The following is a 25,187-nucleotide window of genomic DNA, read 5'->3' on the forward strand; positions in this document are numbered from 1 at the left end:
GGTCGCACCCATGGAAGCCACCCTACTTCCTTTAGCAACTAGCGTGGTCGTTCTTATTCTCACAAAAACAACTCTTCCAATCGAGGACGAACCCACTCAGGTCAGGGTCGTCGACCACCTCACTGCCAAATATGCCGCAAAGAGGGGCCATTATGCTGACCACTGCAACCAACGGTATGTTTGACTTGATTCTTCTCATGCTCACCTTGCTGAAGCCTTTAACACGTCATGTTCTATTGTTGGACCCGATGCTGCTGATTGGTTTTTGGACACTGGGGCTTCGGCCCATATGACTGCCGACCCATCTATTTTGGATCATTCTAAAAATTACACAGGTAAGGACTCTGTGATTGTAGGAAACAGTGCATCCCTACCCATTACCCACATCGGTACTCTTTCTCCTGTTTTAAATATTCACTTATTAGATATCTTGGTTGTCCCTCACCTCAGTAAAAATCTTCTTTCCATAAGTAAATTAACGTCTGATTTTTCCTCTCTTCGTTACATTTACTAATAATCTTATTACTATCTAGAATTGTCAAACAGGAAGGGTGGTGGCAACCGATAAAAGAGATGGAGGGCTATATGTGCTGGAGCGCGGCAACTTTGCTTTTATTTCAGTCCTTAGAAACAAATCTTTACGTGCTTCATATGATTTATGGCATGCTCGTCTGGGTCATGTGAATCATTCTGTTATTTCTTTTTTAAATAGAAAAGGTCATCTTTCTCTTACGTCTTTATTGCCTTCTCCATCATTATGTAATACTTGTTAGCTTGCGAAAAGTCATCGATTGCCTTATTCCTGCAATGAGCGTAGGTCATCTCATGTGTTAGATCTTATTCATTGTGATATTTGGGGTCCTTTTCCCGTCAAATCAAATTCAGGTTTTCTTTATTATGTTATTTTTATTAATGATTATTCTCGATTCACTTGGCCTTACCCTTTAAAATTTAAATCTGATTTCTTTGATATTTTTCTTCAATTTCAAAAATTTTCGAAAAATCAATATTCTTCTCGTATCAAGGTATTTCAAAGCGATGGAGGTACCGAATTTACTAGCACTTGTTTCAAAACTCATTTACGTAATTCTGGCATCCACCATCAACTCTCTTGTCCATATACACCTACTCAAAATGGTAGTGCTGAGAGAAAACGTCGTCATGTGACTGAGACTAGCTTGACCCTTCTCTTTTACTCTCATCTTTCTCCTCATTTTTGGGTTGACGCCTTCAGCACTGCAGCTTATATTATCAACCGGTTGCCTACTCCACTTCTTGGAGGTAAGTCACCCTTTGAACTCCTTTATGGCTACACTCCACATTATGACAATTTTCATCCCTTTGGTTGTCGTGTTTATCCTTATTTGTATGATTATATGGCTACCAAGCTTTCTCCCTGCAATATTCCTTGTATTTTTTTGGGTTATAGTCCTGCTCATAAAGGGTTCCGCTGTCTTGATCCCACCACCACTAAGCTATATATCACTCAACATGCTCAATTTGATGAAACTCACTTTTCTGCTATCCCTAGCTCCCAGGCCCAACCTCTTTCCTCTATTCCTATTTCAAATTTCTTGGAACCACATATTTATCATATTGATTCATCCCTCCCTACCACTTCATCATCGAACATTCCTCGATCCAGTTCATTCACGTGTGATATTTGTTCTGACCTTGTGGATGAGTCTGTGCAGGTTGATACTTCTCTTGCAGGTTCCACTTTGACACCCTCGACTTCTAATTCGACCTCTAATGAACCTACTGTTGATTTCTCTTCTTTGGGCACTCATCCTATGATCACACGAGCCAAAGCTGGAATCTTCAAGACTTGTCATCCAGCAAATCTTGGTATTTTGGGCTCATCTAGACTTCTTTCTGCTCTTCTTGCATTCACTGAGCCAAAAGGATTCAAATCTGCGGCTAAGAATCCTGCTTGGGTGGCTGCCATGATGAAGAAATTCAAGCGTTATAACAAAATGATACTTGGACTTTGGTTCCTCGCCTTGCCAACACCAACATCGCGGGCTCTAAATGGGTGTTTCGTATTAAATATTTGCCTGATAGATCCGTCGAGCGTTTCAAGGCTCGTCTTGTTGCCAAAGGTTATACTCAGGTTCCTAGTCTTGACTACACTGACACTTTCAGTCCGGTTGTCAAAGCTACCATTGTCCGTGTTGTGCTCTCTATTGCAAGTCACAAATAAATGGCCTATTCGACAACTTGATGTCAAGAATGCTTTTCTCAATGGAACTCTTATTGAACGTGTTCATGTGGAACAACCTCTTGGGTATATTGATCCTCGATTTTCCACTCATGTTTGTCTATTAAAGAAAGCCCTCTATGGCTTAAATCAAGCTACTCGTGCCTGGTTTCAGCGTTTTAGCTCAGTTTTTCTCACACTTGGGTTTTCTTGCAGTCGCGCTGACACGTCCCTTTGTCTTTCATCAGCAATCTAATCTTATCTATTTGCTTCTTTATGTTGTTGACATTATTGTTACCGGCAACAATTCATCTCTTATTGACAGCTTTACTCCAAGCTTCATTCTGAGTTTGCTACCAAAGATTTGGGTTCTCTCAGTTACTTTCTTGGTCTTGAAGCCTCACCCACTCCTGATGGTCTCTTTATTAGTCAGTTAAAATATGCTCGAGATATTCTTACTCGTGCTCAGTTGCTCGATAGCAAACCAGTCCACACTCCCATGGTTGTTTCTCAACACATGACTATTGATGGTTCTCCTTTCTCTGATCCTACTCTCTATAGATCTCTTGTTGGCGCCCTTCAGTACTTGACTATTACGCGTCCAGATATTGCCTATGCTGTCAATTCTGTCAGTCAATTCTTGCATGCCTCTACTGCAAATCACTTTCTTGCTGTCAAACGTATTCTTCGCTATGTCAAAGGAACACTCCACTTTGGTCCTACCTTTCGTCCATCCATTGTTCCTAGTATGCTAGTCGCTTATTCGGCTGGTTGTCCCGATACCCGTCGTTCTATATCCAGCTATTCTATTTATCTTGGTAACAATCTCGTTTCTTGGAGTGCCAAAAGGCAACCTACTGTTTCACGCTCCAGCTGTGAATCTGAGTATCGTGCTCTTGCCACAACTGCTGCTGAACTTATTTGGGTTACGCATCTTTTGCATGACCTCAAGGTCCCTATTTCACAGCAGCCTTTACTCTTATGTGACAATAAAAGTGCTATTTTTTTGAGCTCTAATCTCGTTTCTCACAAGCGGGCCAAACCTGTTGAACTAGATTATCATTTCCTTCGAGAACTTGTTATCGTTGGCAAACTTCGCACACAATATGTTCTCATCTCCAAGTTGCTGACATCTTCACAAAAAGTATTTCTCGACCTCTCTTTGAATTTTTCAAATCCAAGCTTCACGTTCATTCAAATCCGATGCTCAGCTTGCGGGGGGGTGTTAAGGATAGTTGACCGTTCATTATAAGGTTACATTACGGCTTACCATATTTGCCCTTTTATTAAAGGCAAATATATTGTATTCATTTATTATTCTTTTTTTTTAATTGTTATTTCCATATTATTTGTAATTTACCATATTTATGTATTCGGTAAATGATTATAAATAAGAGAACTCTCACCACCATTTAGGTGTGGTGGATTCAGCAAACATTTACAGTTATTAGTGACCTAGGTCATACCTAATAGCGCCCTTACTAAGTGATAGGGTTATAGGGGCGGTAGTGTCGAGTCCTTGCCTAAGCTAGATAGGGTAGCTTGTCGAGACAACTAGGTGCCATTTTCTTGTTGAAATGGCAAAGCATCTCTTGAATAGGGCTTTTGTGCTATAAATTTGTCATAGAAGCAGGCGATGGACAATATAGCTAGATCGAGAAGCGGGCCAGTACATGGAGTTGCCCCTCCAAAACTTTGACTATATGGTGGTTCTTGTGGAAGGGTCACCAATTAACCTTACTCGTAGATGTTCAGAGAGAGGGTGGATTTAGGAATCCCACATCGATTGTGAGATCTCACATCGGTTGGGGAGGAGAACGAAACGTTCTTTATAAGAGTGTGGAATCCTCTCCCTAGCAGACGCGTTTTGAAAATCTTGAAAAAAAAGTTTAAAAGGGGGTTGACCAATAACGTACACGCAACCATGATATTCTCAAACAAAATATCAGAATTCAAATTTCTGGATCTCAAATGTGTTTGGTACACATTGGTTGTTTTGATTATGAAAAAGATAAAACCACCAAAGTCTGTGTGCAAGAAAAACCACAAAACAAAACATGGCCTAAAACAGCCATCCTTTTTCTGTCAACTTTTAATAGCTTTCTTTTTGGATTTAACATTGAGCCATTGATGCCTTACAAAAAGCCAAATTGTAAATGGCGTTATCCGACAATCAATTTTGTACTTTTTATAAAGTAAAAATAATGTCAAGAGAAACAATTATCAGCAATTAGAATCATTGATTGTTACCCCTCCAAAACTTACTAAACGAAAGATTTAGTAATTTCAACTTTAAGATGAAACCCATATCTTTTCAAGATTCTCTACTTATTTTTACCTCTAAATTCATATGCTTTTACTTTTTCTTAGAATGGAAAATGGCATTTGTTTCAAAATTTGATCTTTTTTAATAGAAGCAACACAATCTTTGTTGATATCGAAATGTAGATTGACAAGATGGGAATCAAATTAATGTCACTGTTGTGATGCTATGCTACACATTTGATACTCAAATAAGTTCGGATTTTTGACTAGCTTAGACAAAAGTAGTGTAATTCTCACGTATCTTGTGTACATATGTAAGCTTTTGCAACTTTTTAAAGAAATATTGAACTCTTTTTATGTTTATTCATCTGGTAGTAAATATTATCTTTAGCTAAACCAAGTCCCCGCCTCGAGACGGCTGTACGCTACATCATAACAACAACACGAGAAAATGAAGGCGAAGAGAGCCGCGCAACCAGAGTTCTCCTTACCTTACTAGGGGGCAGAGCGCTAAGAAAGAGAAAGCATTTATCCGTTCGAAAGGAAGGTCAAAAAGTTAAATTGTTCAAATAAACAAAAAAAATAAAAATTATGGGACTAAAATGATTAATGAACCGGTAAACTATATAAACAATATTGTAGGATATACATTTGTTTAATTTGGAGAAGACAAAATTATGACTTTATGTATACATAAAATTATATTATTTAAAAAAAAAAATATATATATATATATATATATAAATGAATTATCTCAATAAATATATCAGAAAAAAGAAATGAAACTTGAAAAGTTTTCCTAAGAATGAGATCATTACAAAATAATTAAAAATATTTTAACTTTGTTGATATAAATTATTATATATTCTATAATATATATACCATTTTGAGTTGATATTAGTTATTTTGTTATTTATTTGGATTTTGTATCCTTTAATTTTGAATCTTAAATCCTCATTTGAATTAGATATGATTGATTTAAGATAGTTAAGCTCGTTAAACTCACAAAAAATTAAGGTTGTGTGAAAATTTTAGATTAAAATGGCTAAAATAGAAGGTTGACTAAGTCAATATCCGTAATAGTTTTTGAAAAGTCGATAAATGCAAGAATTCCGACAAATTTGTCTAAATTCACACAATCTTAATCAGCTCAATTTTCTCGTCGTTCTCTTCAAAATGTTGTGTTAAGCCTCTTTTTTTTTTTTTTTTTTTTTTTTTTTTTTTTTTTCCAACCGATTTGAATGTTGAAGGTTGTTGTCGAGAGCAATCCGCAAAGTGATTGTGCCACTAGAAAGTCATCAAGAACGATGACTAATTTAAGTGGATGAGAATTTCACAACCATATTATGAAGAGAGTAGGTTGTGACCCTTGTGTCGAGACAAGCAAAGTGAGAACCTCAAGAGGCATTCATTCGGCCACACAAAGGCCAATATAGAAGAATGTCATTATGCGACTGAGGAGAACGGTGCATCATCCAACACACTATATAACGTGTGCATTGAAGAGGAAACAAGGAATAAGCAAGATAGGGACAATGAGTAGACATGAGCGTCATAGATAGGTTTGCTGAAGGGTCGGGTAGGGCTCTAGGTCTTAACTTCAAAAGTCGGAGTTTTAGAGGGAATTTGGGCATGCAGTTTTGAAGTTAAGTTCGCCCATATGAAATATGAATGTTTGCTAAATTTGGTGTCAATCGAACACCAGATGGATGCTCCATAACACCTTATGATCGTTCTCCAAAATGACGTCTACCCAAGGAGTATTGAAAATGCCACAAAATGTACCGTAGGAGGGTGCATGGTGTCAACTCTCCACCACCCCTGGATGATATGACTGAGTGAGCTGCAATAACCGACGACACCTCGTCACTTGGAATGGCGTCAAGACATGAGAGCCACGTTAATTGAGAACCAAAATGATGTTGGATGCAACGTTGCATTGAGAGACCTTGGCCTCGAGCAGAGGCAAGGTCGAGTCAAATGACTTGGCCTATTATAGAGACAAGTTGGTTGTGTGGCAGTAATGTTCGGCTGGTGAAGACAAACCTTGTCTAAGGTCCGACAAATCACAAAACCAGGCAAAAAGTGAATATGCGGCTTGGGTTCCCCTCAAGACTGGTCGTAAATGTGTCCAGATCACAATGCCACACAGTTGAAAAAGTATGACCGTGACAGTTGGTATTAGAGCCACATTTTGTGTCTAGTCGGACAAGATTGTTAGAGAAATGAACCCAAAGGTTGAATGAAAGGCATCACAAGTGCGTCAAGAGTGTCAGTATCGACAAGGCAGTTGTGTTGTCAATCATTAGTGATAGTAATGGGTCGAAGCTGAGACTCTCCGAAACTCAAGAGTGTCGGCTGTGACACATTGACAAGGGGAGTCCTTACTTATGAAGCAAGAACCAAGCTCATTTGTCAAGGGCTTAGAGTTTCGATGTGGACAAAACAAATGAAACAGAAGGTGCACCAGGTCGGTGCCTTCCAAATAGCCATTCACATGAGAGGAATAATGTCAATAGTTGCAAGCAAAGAAGTTTGGGTCAGTTCAGACATGTGTCGGCCAAGTGCCAAATTGTGCATCATGCAAGTCCATAAGGGGAGACGACATTGCTGCAAAACGAGGCAGTAGAGTTGAGTGGGGGAAAGCCTGCAAGAACGGGTTTCTCACCCGAGAGAGTGCTCCAAGAAGTGGGCACAAGTGAATTCCTTGAGTCATCCCCTCTTGTTTAAGGTGGATGACTTTGTTGTTTTGACTGAGGAGGAAATGTTGATGGAGAAAAAAGGCGAACGAAAAATATTGGAAGAAGAAAATAATGGAAAAACAAAAAGAGAGAGACAGTATGAGCTGAAGACCGGATAGATCTCATTTCTCATTAGTTGGGATATTTAAATAACAAATTACATCCTAAAAATGTAAAGATGTGTGGGCAACTTAATTCAGGGACTTCCACTCGAAGGCCCTGAATTAAGTTGCTCGCAAGGCCACAATGAGAAAATGTTGTGGCTCGCCTTGCGAGCCCCACTGCGAGGGGTGAACTAGTTTGTGCGACTTAAAGAATACATAGATCGAGGGCAAGATGGCCATGATTGGAGCAAGGTTCCCTTTGAAAAATCCATAGTTGTCTAGTGAGCTTTTGCCAAGCCAAAGTGCAAGCCTCACCCATAGCTATGGCAATATTAAATTGTCGTGTCTACGTTGCGAGTCTCGCTGGCCGAGTTCAAGATGGGCGAACAGAAGAATAGGTCCGAAAGTGGAATAACTCGTAGATAGTGTGCATGAGTTTTTCATATTCGTTCTAAAGCACATTTAATTTCAATCAATTCAATTAGCAAGCTTTCTAGACTTTGCTTCCATAAGAGGTAGTACCGCAAAGAGGAATGCCATGGTTAGCTTGTGAGCCACACCCCGCAGACTGTACCATTACATGCCACTGAGAGAGTATGCAAATTTGCTAAGAGAAGTGTCAAAGTTAAGTTGGGGCAAGTTCACCCATAAATAGACCAAGAGAAGAGTCAGAGAGTAGTGCCACATGACAAAAGAGAAAGTCGGAAGCATCAATTCGAAGTTGTCCCCAAGTTGACCAAGAGATGTGAGTAAGATAAGCATTATGATAAAAGAGAAGTTAGGTGCTTCGTGAAATTATACTTGTCTGAAAAACGATCAATTTCCAGTGGGTTGAGTTGGCAACAATCCAGAGTTTTGCTTTAATTTCAATCAATTCAATTAGCAAGCCTTCTAGACTTCGCTTCCACAAGAGGTAGTACCGCAAAGAGGAATGCCAAAGTTGGCTTGTGAGCCACACCCCCGGACTGTACCGTTACATGTCACTGAGAGAGTATGAAAAATTGCTAAGAGAAGTGCCAAAGTTAAGTTGGGGAAAGTTCACCCATAAATAGACCAAGAGAAGAGTTAGAGAGTAGTGCCACATGACAAAAGAGAAAGTTGGATGCATCCACGGGAACTTGTCCCAAGTTGACCAAGAGATGTGAGTAAGATAAGCATTATGATAAAAGAGAAGTCGGGTGCTTAGTGAAATTATAATTGTCTGAAGCACGATCAATTTCCAGTAGGTCGAGTTTGCAACAATCTAAAGTTTGGATCATCATTGGGATGATGCCGAGATTAAGTGCGGGAGAATGTCACAATCTATGATGTGATTGTATCTCGAAAAAGTCATCAAGAACGATGACTAATTTAAGTAAGAGAGAATGTCACAATCATACTATGAAGAGAGTAGATTGTGAACCTCCCGTCGATACAAGCAAAGTGGCGACCCTCAAAAGGCGCCCATTCGATCATACGAGGGCCAATATAGAAGAATGTCATGATGAGACCAAAGAGGTTGGTGCATCATCCTGAAGGGAATGAACTCTTCATCTACGTAGCAGAAGCATTGGGAACCGTTTTGATTTTTATTAAGAATTAAAACAAAGCAATAAATAGAAGAGTAAGAACTACCTTTGTAGAAACCCTAGCTTGCAAGACTCCTCGGAGTATTCCAACCATGCAGAAGTTCTTCAACATTCCACAAAATCTTCCTTACTATGACTCGAACACAAGGTTAAGGCTTGTGGGAGCCTCTTGAAAGAAAATCTCAAAGGGATTAGAGGAAGAGTTTCGAGAATTCTCTAGAGATGTAATTTCATTCTCCAAGAAAGTGGGAGAGATTGATGTGTCTTTGGCTCAACCCGAGGGTCCTATTTATAGAGACTCTCCGAGAATATTTACCAAATAATATATTTGCATATTTAATATATTAGGATATTATATCTTCTATAAATCATATTTAGATATTATAAGATATTATAATATATTTAATTAATTTGAATCTCATTCAAATTTTAGATATATTTTATTTAATGTATTAATTGATTTAATATTTAATTGTATTGAATACAATAAATATATTTTTCCTTTTTAATATATCTAATATATTAAATATTAATTTGAACTCTTCAAATTAATATGTTTTTCTCCTTTTATATTTAACGTATTTAATATATTAAACATTAATTTTTAAATATTAATTTGACATTTCAAACTAAATTTATTTTCTACTTTATATTTAATATATCTAATATATTAAATATGAATTTGAACACTTAAAATTTTCTTTCAAATAAATTGAACCTTTTAGCGTTACTATCCAAGGAGACCTTATGAACCTACATATTATAAGCTACAATGATACAAAATTAATTAATTAAACTCTTTAATTAATCCATTTCCATTCATTAACTATAGGTCACTCCACTATAGACCTAGAGTTGCACTCTTATGCAATGTAGGACAAGTTATATCCATCGATATAATCATTACAAGCAAGTCGATCCTTCACGAGTTGTTCATAATTACAGCTGGGTCAAAAGTCCGTTTTACCCTTGTAATTACATCTTTCATCCTAAGTACCACTTATTCTCTAATGAACAATTTGTCTATGATCAAGTCATAAACCAAGTCCCTCTCGGGCCAATGACAGGGTGGGGCCCCATTGTTCAAGTCCCGAAATCAGTACTCAAGAGAACAACTCATTTACTTTCCTTGTATGGAAAGGAGTGAATTCCATCTCATGATATCATGCTCCCAACTCCATATTTGGTAGTCCCCAAAATAGTAGTCATATTGAATCGGCTAAAAGAGTCATTCTCACCCATATAAATTAAAGAACAAGCCCTCACAGGCAGGAGTTCATAACTCACTCAGGATTAAGATCGAGTCGCATATGATCATCATGTGAAATATTAATCTTCTCAATTAACGGATTTATAAAGAGAGATTAAATATTTCTTGGTCCAGTCTTATACCATCTCATTGTATAGGATACCCCCCTTACATGTCTCCACACGAATGATTTGAATCAAATCATTTGTAACAATTACAAAGTGGGCCGTATCAATAGTGTTACCAGGATAAGACACCCAACCTTATCCATATACTATAGACTCTTTAGGTTATTACTTGAACACAATCCTCTTATATGTCAACCACATACGGTTCAAGATTGCATTAATAACTTTAGATTTTCATATAATGGATAACAATTAAATCACAAATAAAGTAATATAAATTATTGTTAAAAACTAAATAATTAATTACGATGCTTTAGGGCATAAATCCCAACACATCCAACCACCATGTAACGTGTGCATTGAAGAGAAAATGAAGAGTAAGCAAGATAGGGACAACAAGTTGACATGATCGTCACAGATAGGCTTGCTGAAAGGCTGGGTAGGGGTTCCAAAGGGAATTTTGGCATGCGGTTCTATAGTTAAGTCCGTCCATATAATTTTCATCTTTAAATCATTTTTGTATCCATTGGAAATCAGATGGATGCTCCACGACACCGTATGAACATTCGCCAAAAAGACTTCTACAAAAGAAGTATAAAAAATGCCTCAAAATGTACCTTTCGCACATGCATGTGTAACAGTGAGGGAGAGCGTTCTGAGACAAGTGTCTCAAGCGACTTCTTTTGAAATGAGTTTTTCAAGGATAGTACTAGGTGACACGAGTGTGCCAATATTGGGCACCAACCCATGTATCGAAGGTTGGATTATGCATCCGTTGTTCGGTATTGTATCTGTAAATGACATGGCATAGGTACAGGAGGGTCAATGCCTCGATTAAACCTGGATGGATGTATATTTAGGATGTCTCGAGATTATGAACAACATGTGGGCCCGTTCTCAACGACATGATCGAGTGAGTTGTGATAGCTGACGACACCCTATGACTTGAAATGGTGTCAAGACATGAGAACCACGTTAATTGAGAACCAAAATGATGTTGGATGCGACGTTGCATAAAAAGACCTTGGCCTCGAGTAGAGACAAGGTCGAGTTGAATGACTTGGCCTAGTGTAGAGGCAAGTTGGTTGTGTCGCAGATTATTGAACATGCATGCGTAGGCGGCGTGTGTGGCCGAAAAAGCTTCGATTCTACACAAGTGATAATTTGTAGTACTTCTCTACACATGATCGAGGTTGGAAAATGCAAACATATAGAGCATGGTTGGACCTATTCTTTTAACATAGCATAACATGGCCATAGACAACTTCCTAGTCTGGACAAAGTTAGATTTGTAGTACCTATCTACACATGATCCACGCATGTGAGCATGGGTCAACCAAGCAAGCTCGAACACTCCCTAGCTGGGCTCGTCAATCTAGCACTCGTTGATGAGCTCTATGTCGAACACGGCGGAGGGAAAATGTCGTCAGTACATCATGGTATTCATAATGACATAAATCATATATCATGTTGTACGCATCCTTATGCATCTCTCATTCTCAAAAAGGATGAGAGATTAAATATTTCTTGGTTACTCTTCTACAAACTCATTGTCTAGGATTGCCCCACTCACATGTGGAACATGAAGATTTTGATTAAATCATTTGCAACAATTACAAAGTATGTCATATCAATAGAGTTATCAGAATAAGACACCCAATCTTATCCATATACTACCGACACTTTACGTTGTTACTTGAACATGATCTGCTTATGTGTCAACCACACTTGAATTTTCATACCATGAATAATATTATAATATAAATAAGATAATAAAAATTATTATCAAAACTAAATAATTAATTACAAGGCTTTATAACATAAATTCCAACCCGTTGTTCTTTAGTCTACCTCTCTCCCTCACTTGTTACGCCGAAAGCACTTGCTTACACCCACACTCGTGAGTTTCAACATCACAACTTTCTCCTAACCAAGGTTCTCACCAGCGTCCAGTAGAATAATCAAAACGACGTAATTCACTGTAAAACTTAGTGTTCTATGTGTTTACATCTATGAGCCGCAACGTTGCTGTCGAAGGCTGGGGTTGTAAAATACTTGCGCACCGTCAAGCTTGCGGGATTGGTTTTCACGTAGAGAAGAGTACTTTGCTCTCTCTTGGTAATCAAGACAACTCCGACGAAAAATGCTTGGTTGTTCAAGAGAGTGGGTAGCGAATGTATTTGAAGGAATTGTGAGGGCTCGTTTCGTTGCGGGTTATCGGTGCCATACCGAAAATCTCGTAATTTTTGACGAGATTTGAAACTTTCAATTTTTTTCTTTCTAACTGCTGTTACAAAGAAGGGGTAGAGAAGAAATTAAAACCTACCCGAAGTTTACCCGAAAATGAAAATCTTGAATTCCTTCCTATCTATAGTTTATTAGCCTTCGTGGTCTTCACAAGAAATACTTCTTGAACTTCCCGGAGGTGATTGAGATAGGTTAGAATGGACAAATTTGTGTGAATTGAATTTTCGAACTCCTTCTCCCTAGTTAAATGGTTGTTTGAATTGAGCGAATGGGATAGGGACATTTTCACCACTTGTTTCCTCACTAAAGTGCTGGGTAGGATACTTTAGAATGTATAGGAACAAGTTTGGAAGGACGTGGTGAGTGCAAGGAAGTGGTGGACTAAAGCTTCCAAATTTAGAAGAAATCGAGGAGGGAATGTCCCAAAATCTAAACGGTAGTAACCCGCGATTGGATGCTCGACATTGCTTGGTTCTTGCTCCAAATGAAAGCCCACACTTTATAATTTATAGAGGAAGTTTTAATCGACATTAGAATGTCCGAAGCCACCTTGAATTCGAAACTTAAATTTTTAAAATTTTTGTTGGAAATATATTCTCCAATCAAGCAACAAAATAATAATAATAATAATTTGATTTCGGAATGAAATTTTGAAAAAGAACTAAAATTGAAGCATATTAAAATTTGATAAACCCAAACAAGGCTTCCAAAAAGGAAAAGCTTAAGAGGAAAAACAAAAGGTGAAGAGGAAAGCAAAAAATATAGGACATTATTTGAATACATATCTTGTGTCGCAAGGTTTCAAAATTCAACGTACTTTAAAGAGCGCATAAAAATAATGGGTCGCCTTTCTATAATTAGCCACTTTTAGGGCTCTAGGTCTCATGCTCTCCCTCCTAAATTTGAATTTGAAATAAGGGAATCTAGTTCACCAGATTTTCTCTTGCCTGCCCATAAATTCAGCAGCCGGCCATATTTTGGACCTATATTATATAAGCAGGTGGATATTCTTATATGTCATAAACCTTGCCATATTTACAAATTCAATTTAAAATGATACTTTTGAAACCTTAACTAGGGTAATACCTTTTAAATAGCTTGACATTGCTAGAAAAAATTCATCCATAATTTTGTACAAAAATTAGTTTATGTTGATCCTTTGTCATGAATTTGTATAGGGGTAGAGAGAAGATTACCACGGAAATTCTAGTTAATTTAGAGATAATTTCCACATTTGTAATCCCAGTGGATTCCCCATCCAAGTCCATCTTAAATCATGATTTCCTAAATTTAAGACATCTTGACAATCTCATACCGTAGTCTCTCTCCATACATACCTATAAAATTTTGACCATAATGGTAATGTCTCATCCAAACTATGGTTTGATACTTTTAAATCACCTCATAACTTTCATATGTACTCTTGTTCTCGAACTTAGATTTAGAACTTTCCAAATAGTGTCAAGGAAGGGAGGTTTTAACCATGTACTTTTCTGAGCTGTTCCAACCTCTGCTCTGTACTGTGCTTCTCTAGTTGACAATGATACTGTTGATTGTCTTTTGCTACACCAAGAAGTTTTTCTCGAACCAAGCTTGAACACATACCTGGTGCTTGATCTTCGGGTATCGTGATATCCTTTGACATATCTCAAGGTTCGTCGAGCCGCATCAAAATGAGGCTTCTTCGAACTTTCAATATACTGACTAATGACTCCAACTTCATTTTCGAATCTATTTGGTTGGTTCATGTAGATCTTCTGGTTCAACTCTCCATGCAAGAATGATTCTTCATATTCATCTACCAAAATTTTCAATCTTTATTTACGACAAGTGTGGAGGAACTTGTACGATAGTGATCTTTGCCACTGGACTAAACATTTCATCATAGTGTAATCCATATTCTTGAGAGAACCTTGGATCTACAGTCTGAGCTTTTTATCTCACGATTAATCCATTCGGGGTACACTTTATTTTGTAAATTCACTTGCAAAAGATAGATTTAACATCTCTTGGCCATGACACTAGTTCTGAAGTTTGATTTTGCTTCAGGGCTATAATTTCTTCCTCCATCGCTTTCTGCCAAGCCAAGTTTTGTGATACTTTTTTATATATCGCTGGTTCATAAACTCTGTCTTCTACAATAGTTGCATTGGCATACTCTAGATTTGACTTTTGAATTATTTCTGACGGTTTAAGTTGTTGAAGTGCAATTTCCTTTTCACTAAGTTCGCTTGGTTGAGTCACTTCTTACTCACCAACATCAGTGTCACTTGGATATTCAGACACATCAACATTTGACTGAATGTGCGTAGTTTGCTCCCCCTTCTTCTGTATATGAATTTCTTCAATTTTCTCCCTCGTCTTCTGTGGATGAATTTCTTCAATTTGCTCCCTCGTCTTCTGTGGAATAATTTCTTCATTTTGCTCCCCCATTTTCTGTGGAAGAAGTTCTCCAGTGTGGTACAAGCCTAGTAATACTTCCTTCTCTGAGGGCCACTCTGCTTACATTGCACCACTCTTATCGTCAATCATGTGGTTTGAGCATCCTGAATCAATGATCCAATCATCCTCGTAATCAATATGTTCTCTCATTATTGCCATGAGCACTACCTCATCTTCTTCTATGTCACATATTGCCTCTGCATCCCATTCCTCCTCAATCTCTATGTTGGAAGCCACATTACTCTCGATAGATTTTTTCTTGGACCAACAACCTATGGACATGTGGTACTTCTTCCCGCAACTGTAGCAATTATCTTTAAATCACTTTCCTTGAGGACTCTTATTGTCATTTTTCTGAGCTCTCTCAGGTATGTAGTTCCTTGATGGTTTTTTCTTTTGTCACCGTTTTTGTATCCACGTTTGGTAGACGGCTTATTATTGCTCTGACTTTCACTTGTGTAGAGTGCTTATTCTTCACCCTTCAATGTGATGTCTCCCATTTGTTTAGCCATGACTTCTTGACTTACTAACAAATTTTCAAACTCTACAAGTGATGGTTGAGTGGGTCATCCTTGTACAACAAGAATGAAGCTTCTATATTCTGGTCGCAATCCGTAGATAATGATCCTCTTCATTCGAGATTCTCCAATGGCGGACTTCGAGTCTAGTTCAGTAATCTCCTTGCAAATCGACTTGACTTTATAGAAATACAGAGCAATCGTCATGTTACGTTGTGAAACTGACAACTCATTCTCCAAAAGTTGTAGCCTTGTATAGTTCTTCTTTGAGAACAACATCACGAACGTGTCCCATGCTTCTTTCGGTGTTTTGTCATCCCAAATATGCTCTAACATCTCTTCTTCGATTCTGGTCTTCAAGGCAAACATTGCTTTGCCTACTTTGATTCTCCATTTGCGCAAGGCACCGTTAGAATCCTCCTCGGGCGGTGTAGTTTCACTTCCTCTAACGACCTCCCAAAGGTCCTGTCCTTGTAAATAGGACATTATGCATGTTTCCCACGTGTTGTAGTTGTTGTTGTTGAGTTTCTTGATTTCTCCTACAATTTAGAAGTTACACTATCGTGTTGGCAATACCTCAGTAATACCAAACAAGTCTTTTCGACACAAAATTTGCAGAGTCACGAACTATTCATGACACAAAGAAACTCACTCACTAATAATCTCAAGAAATTGTTTCTGATATGGAAGATCATACAGAGCTACAACGAAGAGTATAAGAATTCAAAGAGATTAGACAACCTACACTAACCTCACTCTGATACTAGAGAGATCAGACAACCTACACTAACCTCACTCTGATATCAGATTGTTGAACAAAACTCTCTGTGGGAAACACTTGCACTCTTTATTAAGACTAATAGAGAAGTGATTACAAGACACCCTGTAGAATACTACTGATCTGTACTTCTTGGGATGAAAACCTAGGTAAAGTGGAGGGGTATTTATACTGAGTCTAAGCAATCTACTCCTAAAAAATAATCTTTTTTCTAAAATATCTACGTCTCTTCCTAAAATATCTACGTCTCTCCCTAAAATATCGGGTTATCCTTATTTTAAAATACCTAAATCATTTTATTAAAATAAATGTAGATGGGCTCATCCAATTAGTTGGGTTGACTATTAGGGATGATATTTTAACACTGTGTGTCATTCACAAATCTATTTAAATAAACAATGTGTTCGACTTTTGTGGTGTTAGCTTAAATACATATATACATATATATATATATATATATATATATATATATATATATATATATATTGTTCACACCGATACTTTAATTTCATATTTAGATACTTCATAGTGATGGAATTTTCTTTCAACACTACCACTTTTTATATCTATAGCGGACTATAGATATTGACATCTATCAAGCTTTCATGGTCATATTCATTTGATACTACTTACTCGTTAGTATACGTTGGTACATCCCTTTCTATCTCTATGGTCATAATATTACGTAGTTTAACAATGTTTGAGACGTCTAAATGAAACATCTAACCTTTCTTAACAAAATCATTTTCATGCCTACACTATCATTTAGTAGTTTACTAAAACTATATCTCCTCACTCAACCTTGCTAAATCTAAACACCATGAATATATCAAATTAACATTCATATTTCATGCCAGGTAAATCATATCATATTCTATATTATGACTAACATAGAACTAAGTGATTAACATAGAATTAAGTCCACAATAATGTAGTCAACTATAATACAGTCAATGGTGTCAAAATTTTATTGTGTTATATTTTATAATGACCAAGTAGTAACAACATAAGCAATCAACGACATTTCCTTTTCTTATCTTACGCATGACATACCTGACGGTGACAGGGAATCGACCGTGAGACTATGGAACATGTCAAGCCTATCTTGTAGGCTAGTCTACAGAATGACGTAAAGCTCTAATACCAACTTTAATGACCTTAGATTTCTATTAACCTAAAGTCGCTACCATCTTCATAACATCATCTTTTATGCGAAAATATGCATTTCAAACATCATCTTAAAACATTGTCACGGACTTACATGTTTCAAAAAGTCTTTAAAGCACCTAACGGAAATATAAAATAAAACAAAGTAAATATTAAAATTGAAAAATGTCTTCTACTAACCTATGGTCTAAAAATTTAAATACAACTATTCTGTGCATATGACGGTCTTTACTTGTGATGTCGTCGTCAGCCATACAGGAGTACTTTGCCTTTACCTGACAAAGTAAAAATAGCACATGATTTAGTATTTTATAAAATATTCAGTAAATGACCCCACTATTGGTGTCAAGGAATGCAAACACATGCAACTCATGATTAGAGACCAATCGTTAAAACCATGATAGAGGAAGCCTCCAGACCAAACAAAATTGGATGTGTAATACTTTCTACACACGACCCACACATGCGAGCGTGAGTCCCCAAGCGGTTTGCACCCCCTAGATCCATCATAGTCGGGCTAGCTGTCCGTAGCCCGACGTCTGAAGGTCAGCAAACTCTTGAATATCATGTGAGGCATGATGATGATTATCATCATCATAGTGTATGCGCTGTACTCATCATCATAAATGGGGAAGTAACTCGATGTATATGAACACACAATATGCATGAGTTCCCTATGATTTTCATCTTTAAATCATTTTTATGACAAAATCTTATACATCATTCACACATTACCCTTGGTAAAATACATGCATTGAGCTTCATATGTTTATCATCATTTACATCATTTAGAGTTGTGTCTTAGAAAACTCATCGTCATAATGCATCATGATATTTAATACATGCACATCATCTTAATATGTAATATCATCATATTACATCATTTCATCATTATGCATCTTACATCATTATGTTATCATGAATCACCACCGTCAGGTCATCATATCATGTCAACATCATGTCAACATCTCACATCATCATATACTTCATCACAACATCATATCATCATCACATCATCATATAACATCATCACATCAGCATATAACATCATTACATCATCATACAACATAAAACATAAATGACACATGTAAGGGTTATTGGGATGCGTCATCATACATAAGAAAAGTCTTCCAACCGAGGCGATAGTAAAGCCAGTTATTTGGTTGGCCTTAGCCAAAGTTCTATCTAGCTCCAAATTTGTATGTTTTTGTACTTTAAATTCGTTCTCACTTATGTCAAGGGTACACATATTTTAAATAATCAATTAATTGTCTCAATAAAAATCGAATTTCATGTTTTATTGTTTCTAAGTAAAACTTAAATTAAAAAATATGTCAACTACTTAAATCATACCATCCAAAAACTGTTTTTTATTTTTTATTTTTTTATAATTCTATAATCCATACTTTTTCAGATATTCCATTTTCTTTCGTCTATTTGTTTTACTCATTTTTGTGTCTCCGCCCTGTGTTTTCCTTTTTATTTTCTTCGCATTCACTTTTTTTCTTTTTTCTTTTTCTTTTTTTTCTTCTTCTTCTTGGTATTTAATTTATAATTAAAATCTAAATAATGGTAACAAAATCAGGATAAAAGAAAAAGAAAATTTAACGAACCTATTGTGACAAACTCTTCAAGTGACATTCTCCATAAATTAAATTTACGTAAAACCATTTTTTCTATATTATTTCAACTCATTTTATTGTTTTAAGAACTCTAAATAATGTTCTTTTTGATACCCCCTCCAACTCCCTCTTTACCTACCAAGGTTCGAACCTGCGCATAGAGAGTTGCACTAGCAATCGCCAGCAAAGTTACGACACAGTTCAGTAGTAATCACTCATGTGCATCAAGATGTTCCATGACTTGTTAGTCCTCTTTTCCATGGTGTTATCTACACTATACGACGCCATGAGTCTCGACGGGTGGTTGTCAACGTCATTCTCGTCATGAGGTAAACTAACAGTCTTTTCTTCTTCTCCCTCATTTTCTCTATATCATAATATTTTCTTTGTAAGTAGATTTTGTGAGGTGCGGCTAAAGGTCGTTGGCGTGTTCTTGGCATTGGGGAAAAAAACGTGTATGGTGAGTGTGTGAGAATTCCAACGAGTCGTCGGAATTCTCACCCCCTCTTTCCAACAACCTTATTTATTTTGGATCCGTACTTTTATTTAGATATAATCTCAGTACATTCATGTATCCATCCTTTATTCAATTTTCACAATTAGAATTCAATGCAAATTCATAAAATAGTTCTTATAAATATATATACCTTTGCCTTTTCTAGGTATTGACTTAGAATTATAATGCTTCTCCCACCTCTTGCTTCTCCAAGTTTGGTGTAATTGGTAGCATTTAAAAGAAAAAAATTAAGAGATTTGGGTCAAATTTCACTAGATTGATTTTTGAAAAAAGAAAACCAAATTTACATACTTTATTACAAAAATTAAAAGAAAAAAAAAAGGTAAACGACGTGTAGTTTACTTTATCAACAGTCGTCCTCAAGACTTCATCTCTTGGATTCTCAATTCTTTCCCTACATGTCGTCGTTTTTCCTAACCCCACCATTTACTATCATACCCAAAAGCCACAAAAAGATTGAGAAAAAAGATGATAGGGGAAAAAAAGACAAACCAAAACCACCTTTTGTTCATCATTTGATTATCAATCCTTTATAAAGCTTATGTTTTTCTCTTCTCTTTTTTTGTTCAACATTTCAAGATGAGATTTTTATGTTAACCCTTTGAAGATATGGGTTTGAGGAATCACATGGCACAAGAAAACCACATAACTTTCATAGAATGGCTTAAACCCTCCATTTCTCTCTCTTCTTCCCTTTCTTCGTCCTCTTCCTCGTCCTCCGATCGAGATTTGATATCTCCGACGACCGCCCAAAGGTGCCTGCCTTTGTTCACGGAGAAAGATGAAGAACGGGGTCGAATTCGAGATCGGGAAAGAAAAGGCTTGGGAATTAAAGAGGAAGATGAAGATTTGGTGAAAGTAGAAGTGGGTTTGCACATTGGGCTTCCAAATGTTGGTGATGTCCCTAATTTTGGTGATGGGAATATGAATGGTTTTGTAAAGAAAGAAGAAATGAAGAAAAGCTTCTCTAATTTTAATACTCAAGGAAGGTTTTGGATACCAACGCCGGCTCAGATCCTTGTCGGTCCGATGCAATTTGCTTGCTCCATCTGCAACAAATCTTTTAATAGATACAATAACATGCAGGTAATTATGATTAAAGTTGTCTAATTATCTTTTATTTCTTGTTTATAATCCTTTCTAAGCTCTTTTACAAATGATAACTTAAAAGTAGAACGGTGAGATCCCACATCGAGTGGGGAGGAGAACGAAACACTCTTTATAAGGGTGTGAAAGCTTCTTCCTAGTAGACTCGTTTAAAAATCTTGAGGGGAAGCCGAAAGGAAAAGTCCAAAGAGGACAATATCTACTAGCGGTGGACTTGAGCTGTTACAAATGATATTAGAGCCAGACACCGGGCGATGTACCAGCGAGGAGGTTGAGCCCGAAGAGGGTGGACACGAGGTGGTGTGTCAGCAAGGATGCTGGCTCCAAAGGGGGGTGGATTGAGGTCCCACATCGATTAGAGAACACGGGGTGGATTGTGAGATCCCACGTCGGTTGTGAGAAGAACGAAACATTCTTTATAAAGGTGTAGAACCCTCTCTCTAGTAGACGTGTTTTAAAAACCCGGAAGGAAATTCTCAATTAGAAAAGATAAAACAAAAAAAGAAGCAATAATTAAGATTTGCAATGTTGAAACTCAAAATGTGTATTTATATATATACTTTTTTAACATTGAATTATGGTATTGTGTGTTTTAGATGCACATGTGGGGACATGGCTCGGAGTACAGAAAAGGCCCAGAATCTCTTAGAGGATCACAGCCAGCAGCAATGCTAAGGCTACCATGTTATTGCTGTGCTCATGGGTGCAAGAACAACATTAATCATCCAAGAGCCAAGCCATTGAAGGACTTTAGAACTCTTCAAACCCATTACAAAAGGAAGCATGGATCTAAGCCATTTATGTGTAGAAAATGTGGCAAAACTTTGGCTGTTAAAGGAGATTGGAGAACCCATGAAAAGAATTGTGGGAAGCTTTGGTATTGCAGCTGTGGCTCAGATTTCAAACATAAAAGATCTCTTAAAGATCATATTAGATCCTTTGGAAAAGGCCATAACCCTACCTGCCCTCTTGATGGGTTTGAAGATGACAAAGAATGCCTCACTGGGTCTGATCAAGAACATGAGTTTGCTACTCATTATTAGCCTCTCTTTAACTTATAATATCTATTAGGGTTTATCTCTTCTGATGCAACTATGATCGTATCTTAACTCGTGCTTGGTAGCAAAACATTCTCCGACCGTTGGGCGTTCGAGGAGAGATTATTTGGAGATTGACACAATGTGATTGATAGTTCAGTATGGTTGTGTAATTGGACGAGACAACTACATTGTGACGATCGAATTGAATCGTGTTCGTAGAAGCTCGAGAGGGAACGATTTGCTACCGAGCACAGTGAGATATTTAGTTTAGGGTTTTCAAATAAGGGATTGCTACAAGTACAAGTGATGAAGTAGGCGAATTTTCTTCTCTTGAGATGGATTTGATTGTCTCTCTTTTATGGAGGAAATTCATCAGCTTCATTGCTTATTATAAAGTGGCAATCTTTCATATCAAGGTTGTAACACTCTCTCTTTATATATGTTTCTGATTTCTCTCTCCCTTTCTTATGTGAAGGACTTTTATGAGAAATTTTTATGGTAATTATCTATCTATGGTGCTTGAACTTTAATATCAAGTCTATTCGATATTTGCATCGATATCCGTTCTTTCTCTCTGTTTGTTCTTGTTTAAATTCAGAAACGTTTGTATTAAACTCTTAAATAGATTGTATATCGGTTGGAGTGGGAAATGAAACATTCTTTATAAGAAGGATGTGGAGACCTCTCCCTAGCCCTAGCAGACACATTGTGGCACCCAAGTAAAGGATGAGTTCATGAATAAACTGAGACCACATCTGAATGTCTGAGATCCTACATTGGTTGAAGAGGGGAACGAAACATTCTTTATAAGGGTGTGGAAACCTATCCCTAACAGATGTGTTTTAAAAAGAAAGCCCGAAAGGGAAAATCCAAAGAGGACAATATTTGCTAGCGGTGGGCTTGAGCTATTATAGAATGAAAGCGATCTTGAAAATAAGATGGTTAACAAAGGCTTAAAAGAATTGGAAGTCACTACCTATACCAACAATGAGTATCTTCTGTTCAGTAGTTCACCCACAGAAACTCCAAAGTAAAACGTGTTTTATATTGAGCGACTTGTTAGGAATTTTTTGAAGATGCATGTGAGTGAAAGAACTCTTGTCGATATACGAGATAGTCTTCCCTCTTAGAAACAAGTGGTAAGTAACGTGATCATCAGGTGTCGGATACTGATTCTAAATCTTGAGTATAGATCGTTACACTTTTCCTTCCCATTCGAGTTGGTTCAACACGTTTGTATAATTTTTGATACATTTGTTAAGTTGCTTATTGTCAACACCAAAATGGGAAAGTTAAAAAAAAGAGAGTCCAACTTGGAGGCTTTCACCAAATAACCCACCAACAGAGATTAGCGGCACTAATTAATAATATTTGGAAAGAACAAAAAAAAAAAAAAAAAAAAAAAAAAAAAAAAACATTATTATTAATATTTGAAATATGAATTATATATATATTAGTTATTTGAATTCCGTGACCAAATCATTAGAAGGAATTGAATGCCCTAAGCTGTGTAAAAGCAAATCTCAAAAGGACCCTTTTGGCAATTTTGGAAAAAAAGAGGGTTAGAAGTGTGAATATGTGAGAGTTAGGCTTGACTATAACTTTGAAAAGGTGACCCAAAAATACTAAAATATATTTTAATTTTTCTTTAAGGTAATGGAGCTCCACCATGTTTTGTCGGGAAATAAATTCTTATTTTATTTTATTTTTCAATTACTATTTTTGTTATATTTTAAAATTAAAAATAAAATTTAGAAAAATAAAAAAAATATTTCATTTTTAATTTTGAAGATGCATAAATAAACTTGTTTTAAAAAAGAAAATTAAAAATGAATAAATAAATAAAGGGAAATAAAAAAAGTAAAAGAATAAAAATGGGGACTCTCCATGAATCATGATTATAGATTTTATAAAAGTATACATATCAACTTGTGATTCACATCTTACCTAACCCTTAACTCCTATATCCAACCACACCAATTTCCCTTTCCCTTCATGAATTCAACCATCATTTCACCATTTTCATTTAGCTTTTACCAAACAAAACCCACTTCTCCTCTCGTATTTCATCGTCTATCAATTTAATTATTCTTTGATTATAAATTAGTTGATGCGGGAGGCTCGACTCCTTTTTCCTTTGACACGGCTAAGTTTAGGGCATAACTCTAATAGTTCTCATAGTTTTGCTTTGATATTCCCCAAAAGGCCTCGTACCAATGATGGAGATAAATTTATCATCATTCCCTAAATTAGCCGATGTGGGACTTTCATCCGACAACAATTCTTGCCGGAGAAGTTTTATGCATGCCCAAAACTGATTTGTGTTTTTTTGTTGTTTAAAAAACAATTATAATCGATTCATCGAGGTGTTTTTTAGCTTTTTATTTTTTTATTATTATGTTGCTTTTTTTCATTTTATTATGGAGAGTTGTTCAATTTCAAATTAGGGCTTTACTCAATATATGACTTTTGGTAGAAACAAAGCTTATTTAAGGTGCGAAGTGATACAAACTTTATTTTTGTGTGGGTTCAATTTTAAAAGTTAGGGTTCTTGATTTTAATGATGGTGGTCACCTGTTTTAGTGATTTTTTTTATATTTCTTTCAAAAAATGATAAACAATTACTTTAGAGGAGAATGTGACTTCAAACGTGCATGATTAACTTTTTTCACAATGTTTGTAACAGAAACTTAATTGAGGGTGTAAATTGATACAACCATTCAAGTTTGAGATTTAAATTCATAAAATTGAAAGTGTCATCAGTTAAAATATCATCATTAGTGTAACGACCATAAATTTTTACTTACTAGAGTTGTTACTAACGTTTCATGTTAAGCTCATATGCAAAATAACTCTTAAAATGACATCATTTAGAGCATAAAATTCGAAGAATTATTAAACAGCTTCAACTTGAAAACAAGGCATGTTCTTACTTCTTCAATACATAACAATGGAAAATAATTAAAAATAAATATGAAATAAATTAGATAAAATGCAATACAACTTATTATAACCTAAATTTAGGAATTTAAATATGCATCTATCCTATGAACGTTTCATGGTCTTTACTTGCAATGCCACCGTCAATCGTACATGGGCGCCTTGCCTTTACCTAAAAAATGATGAGGCACAGGACCTGAGTATTTCGAATAATACTTAGTAAGTGACCCCACTATTGGGGCCATGCAAAAATGCAAACAAATGCAAATGATGCTGAGTTTGTTCATAAAAAATGATGAGGCACACGACTTGAGTTTGTTCATAAACTGCACAAGCAAGTGAAAGAACAAATTGAGAAACAAAATTCCAAGGTTGCCACCCAAATTAATAAAGGACGTAAGATTGTCATCTTCAAGCAAGGAGATTGGGTTTGAGTGCATTTCCAAAAAGAAAGATTTCCTACTCAAAGAAAATCTAAGCTTTTACCACGAGGAGATGGACCTTTTCAAGTTCTTGAGTGTATCAACGACAATGCTTATAAAATTGATTTACTA

At 36.4% G+C, this 25,187-nt stretch overlaps 1 protein-coding gene across 1 annotated transcript; it reads left to right on the forward strand.

Moving 5' to 3' along the window:
* Window positions 1-20,001: 20,001 nt before the first annotated feature.
* Window positions 20,002-22,251, forward strand: LOC111783182 (zinc finger protein WIP3). The gene is made up of 2 exons (XM_023664084.2): window positions 20,002-20,632; window positions 21,250-22,251. The coding sequence occupies exons 1-2, from the start codon at window positions 20,156-20,158 to the stop codon at window positions 21,694-21,696; spliced, it is 924 nt and encodes a 307-aa protein (XP_023519852.2). The 5' UTR covers window positions 20,002-20,155; the 3' UTR covers window positions 21,697-22,251.
* Window positions 22,252-25,187: the final 2,936 nt, after the last annotated feature.

This window comes from Cucurbita pepo, chromosome 20 (genome assembly GCF_057944985.1).
Source record: "Cucurbita pepo subsp. pepo isolate OVF chromosome 20, ASM5794498v1, whole genome shotgun sequence".
Taxonomy (NCBI): domain Eukaryota; kingdom Viridiplantae; phylum Streptophyta; class Magnoliopsida; order Cucurbitales; family Cucurbitaceae; genus Cucurbita; species Cucurbita pepo.

Bases quoted from the DNA above. Each gene is read 5' to 3' on its own strand.
- LOC111783182 (XM_023664084.2), top strand. From the start codon at position 20,156: ATGGGTTTGAGGAATCACATGGCACAAGAAAACCACATAACTTTCATA. The intron at 20,633-21,249 runs GTAATTATGATT...TGTGTGTTTTAG, and splicing joins ATAGATACAATAACATGCAG to ATGCACATGTGGGGACATGG.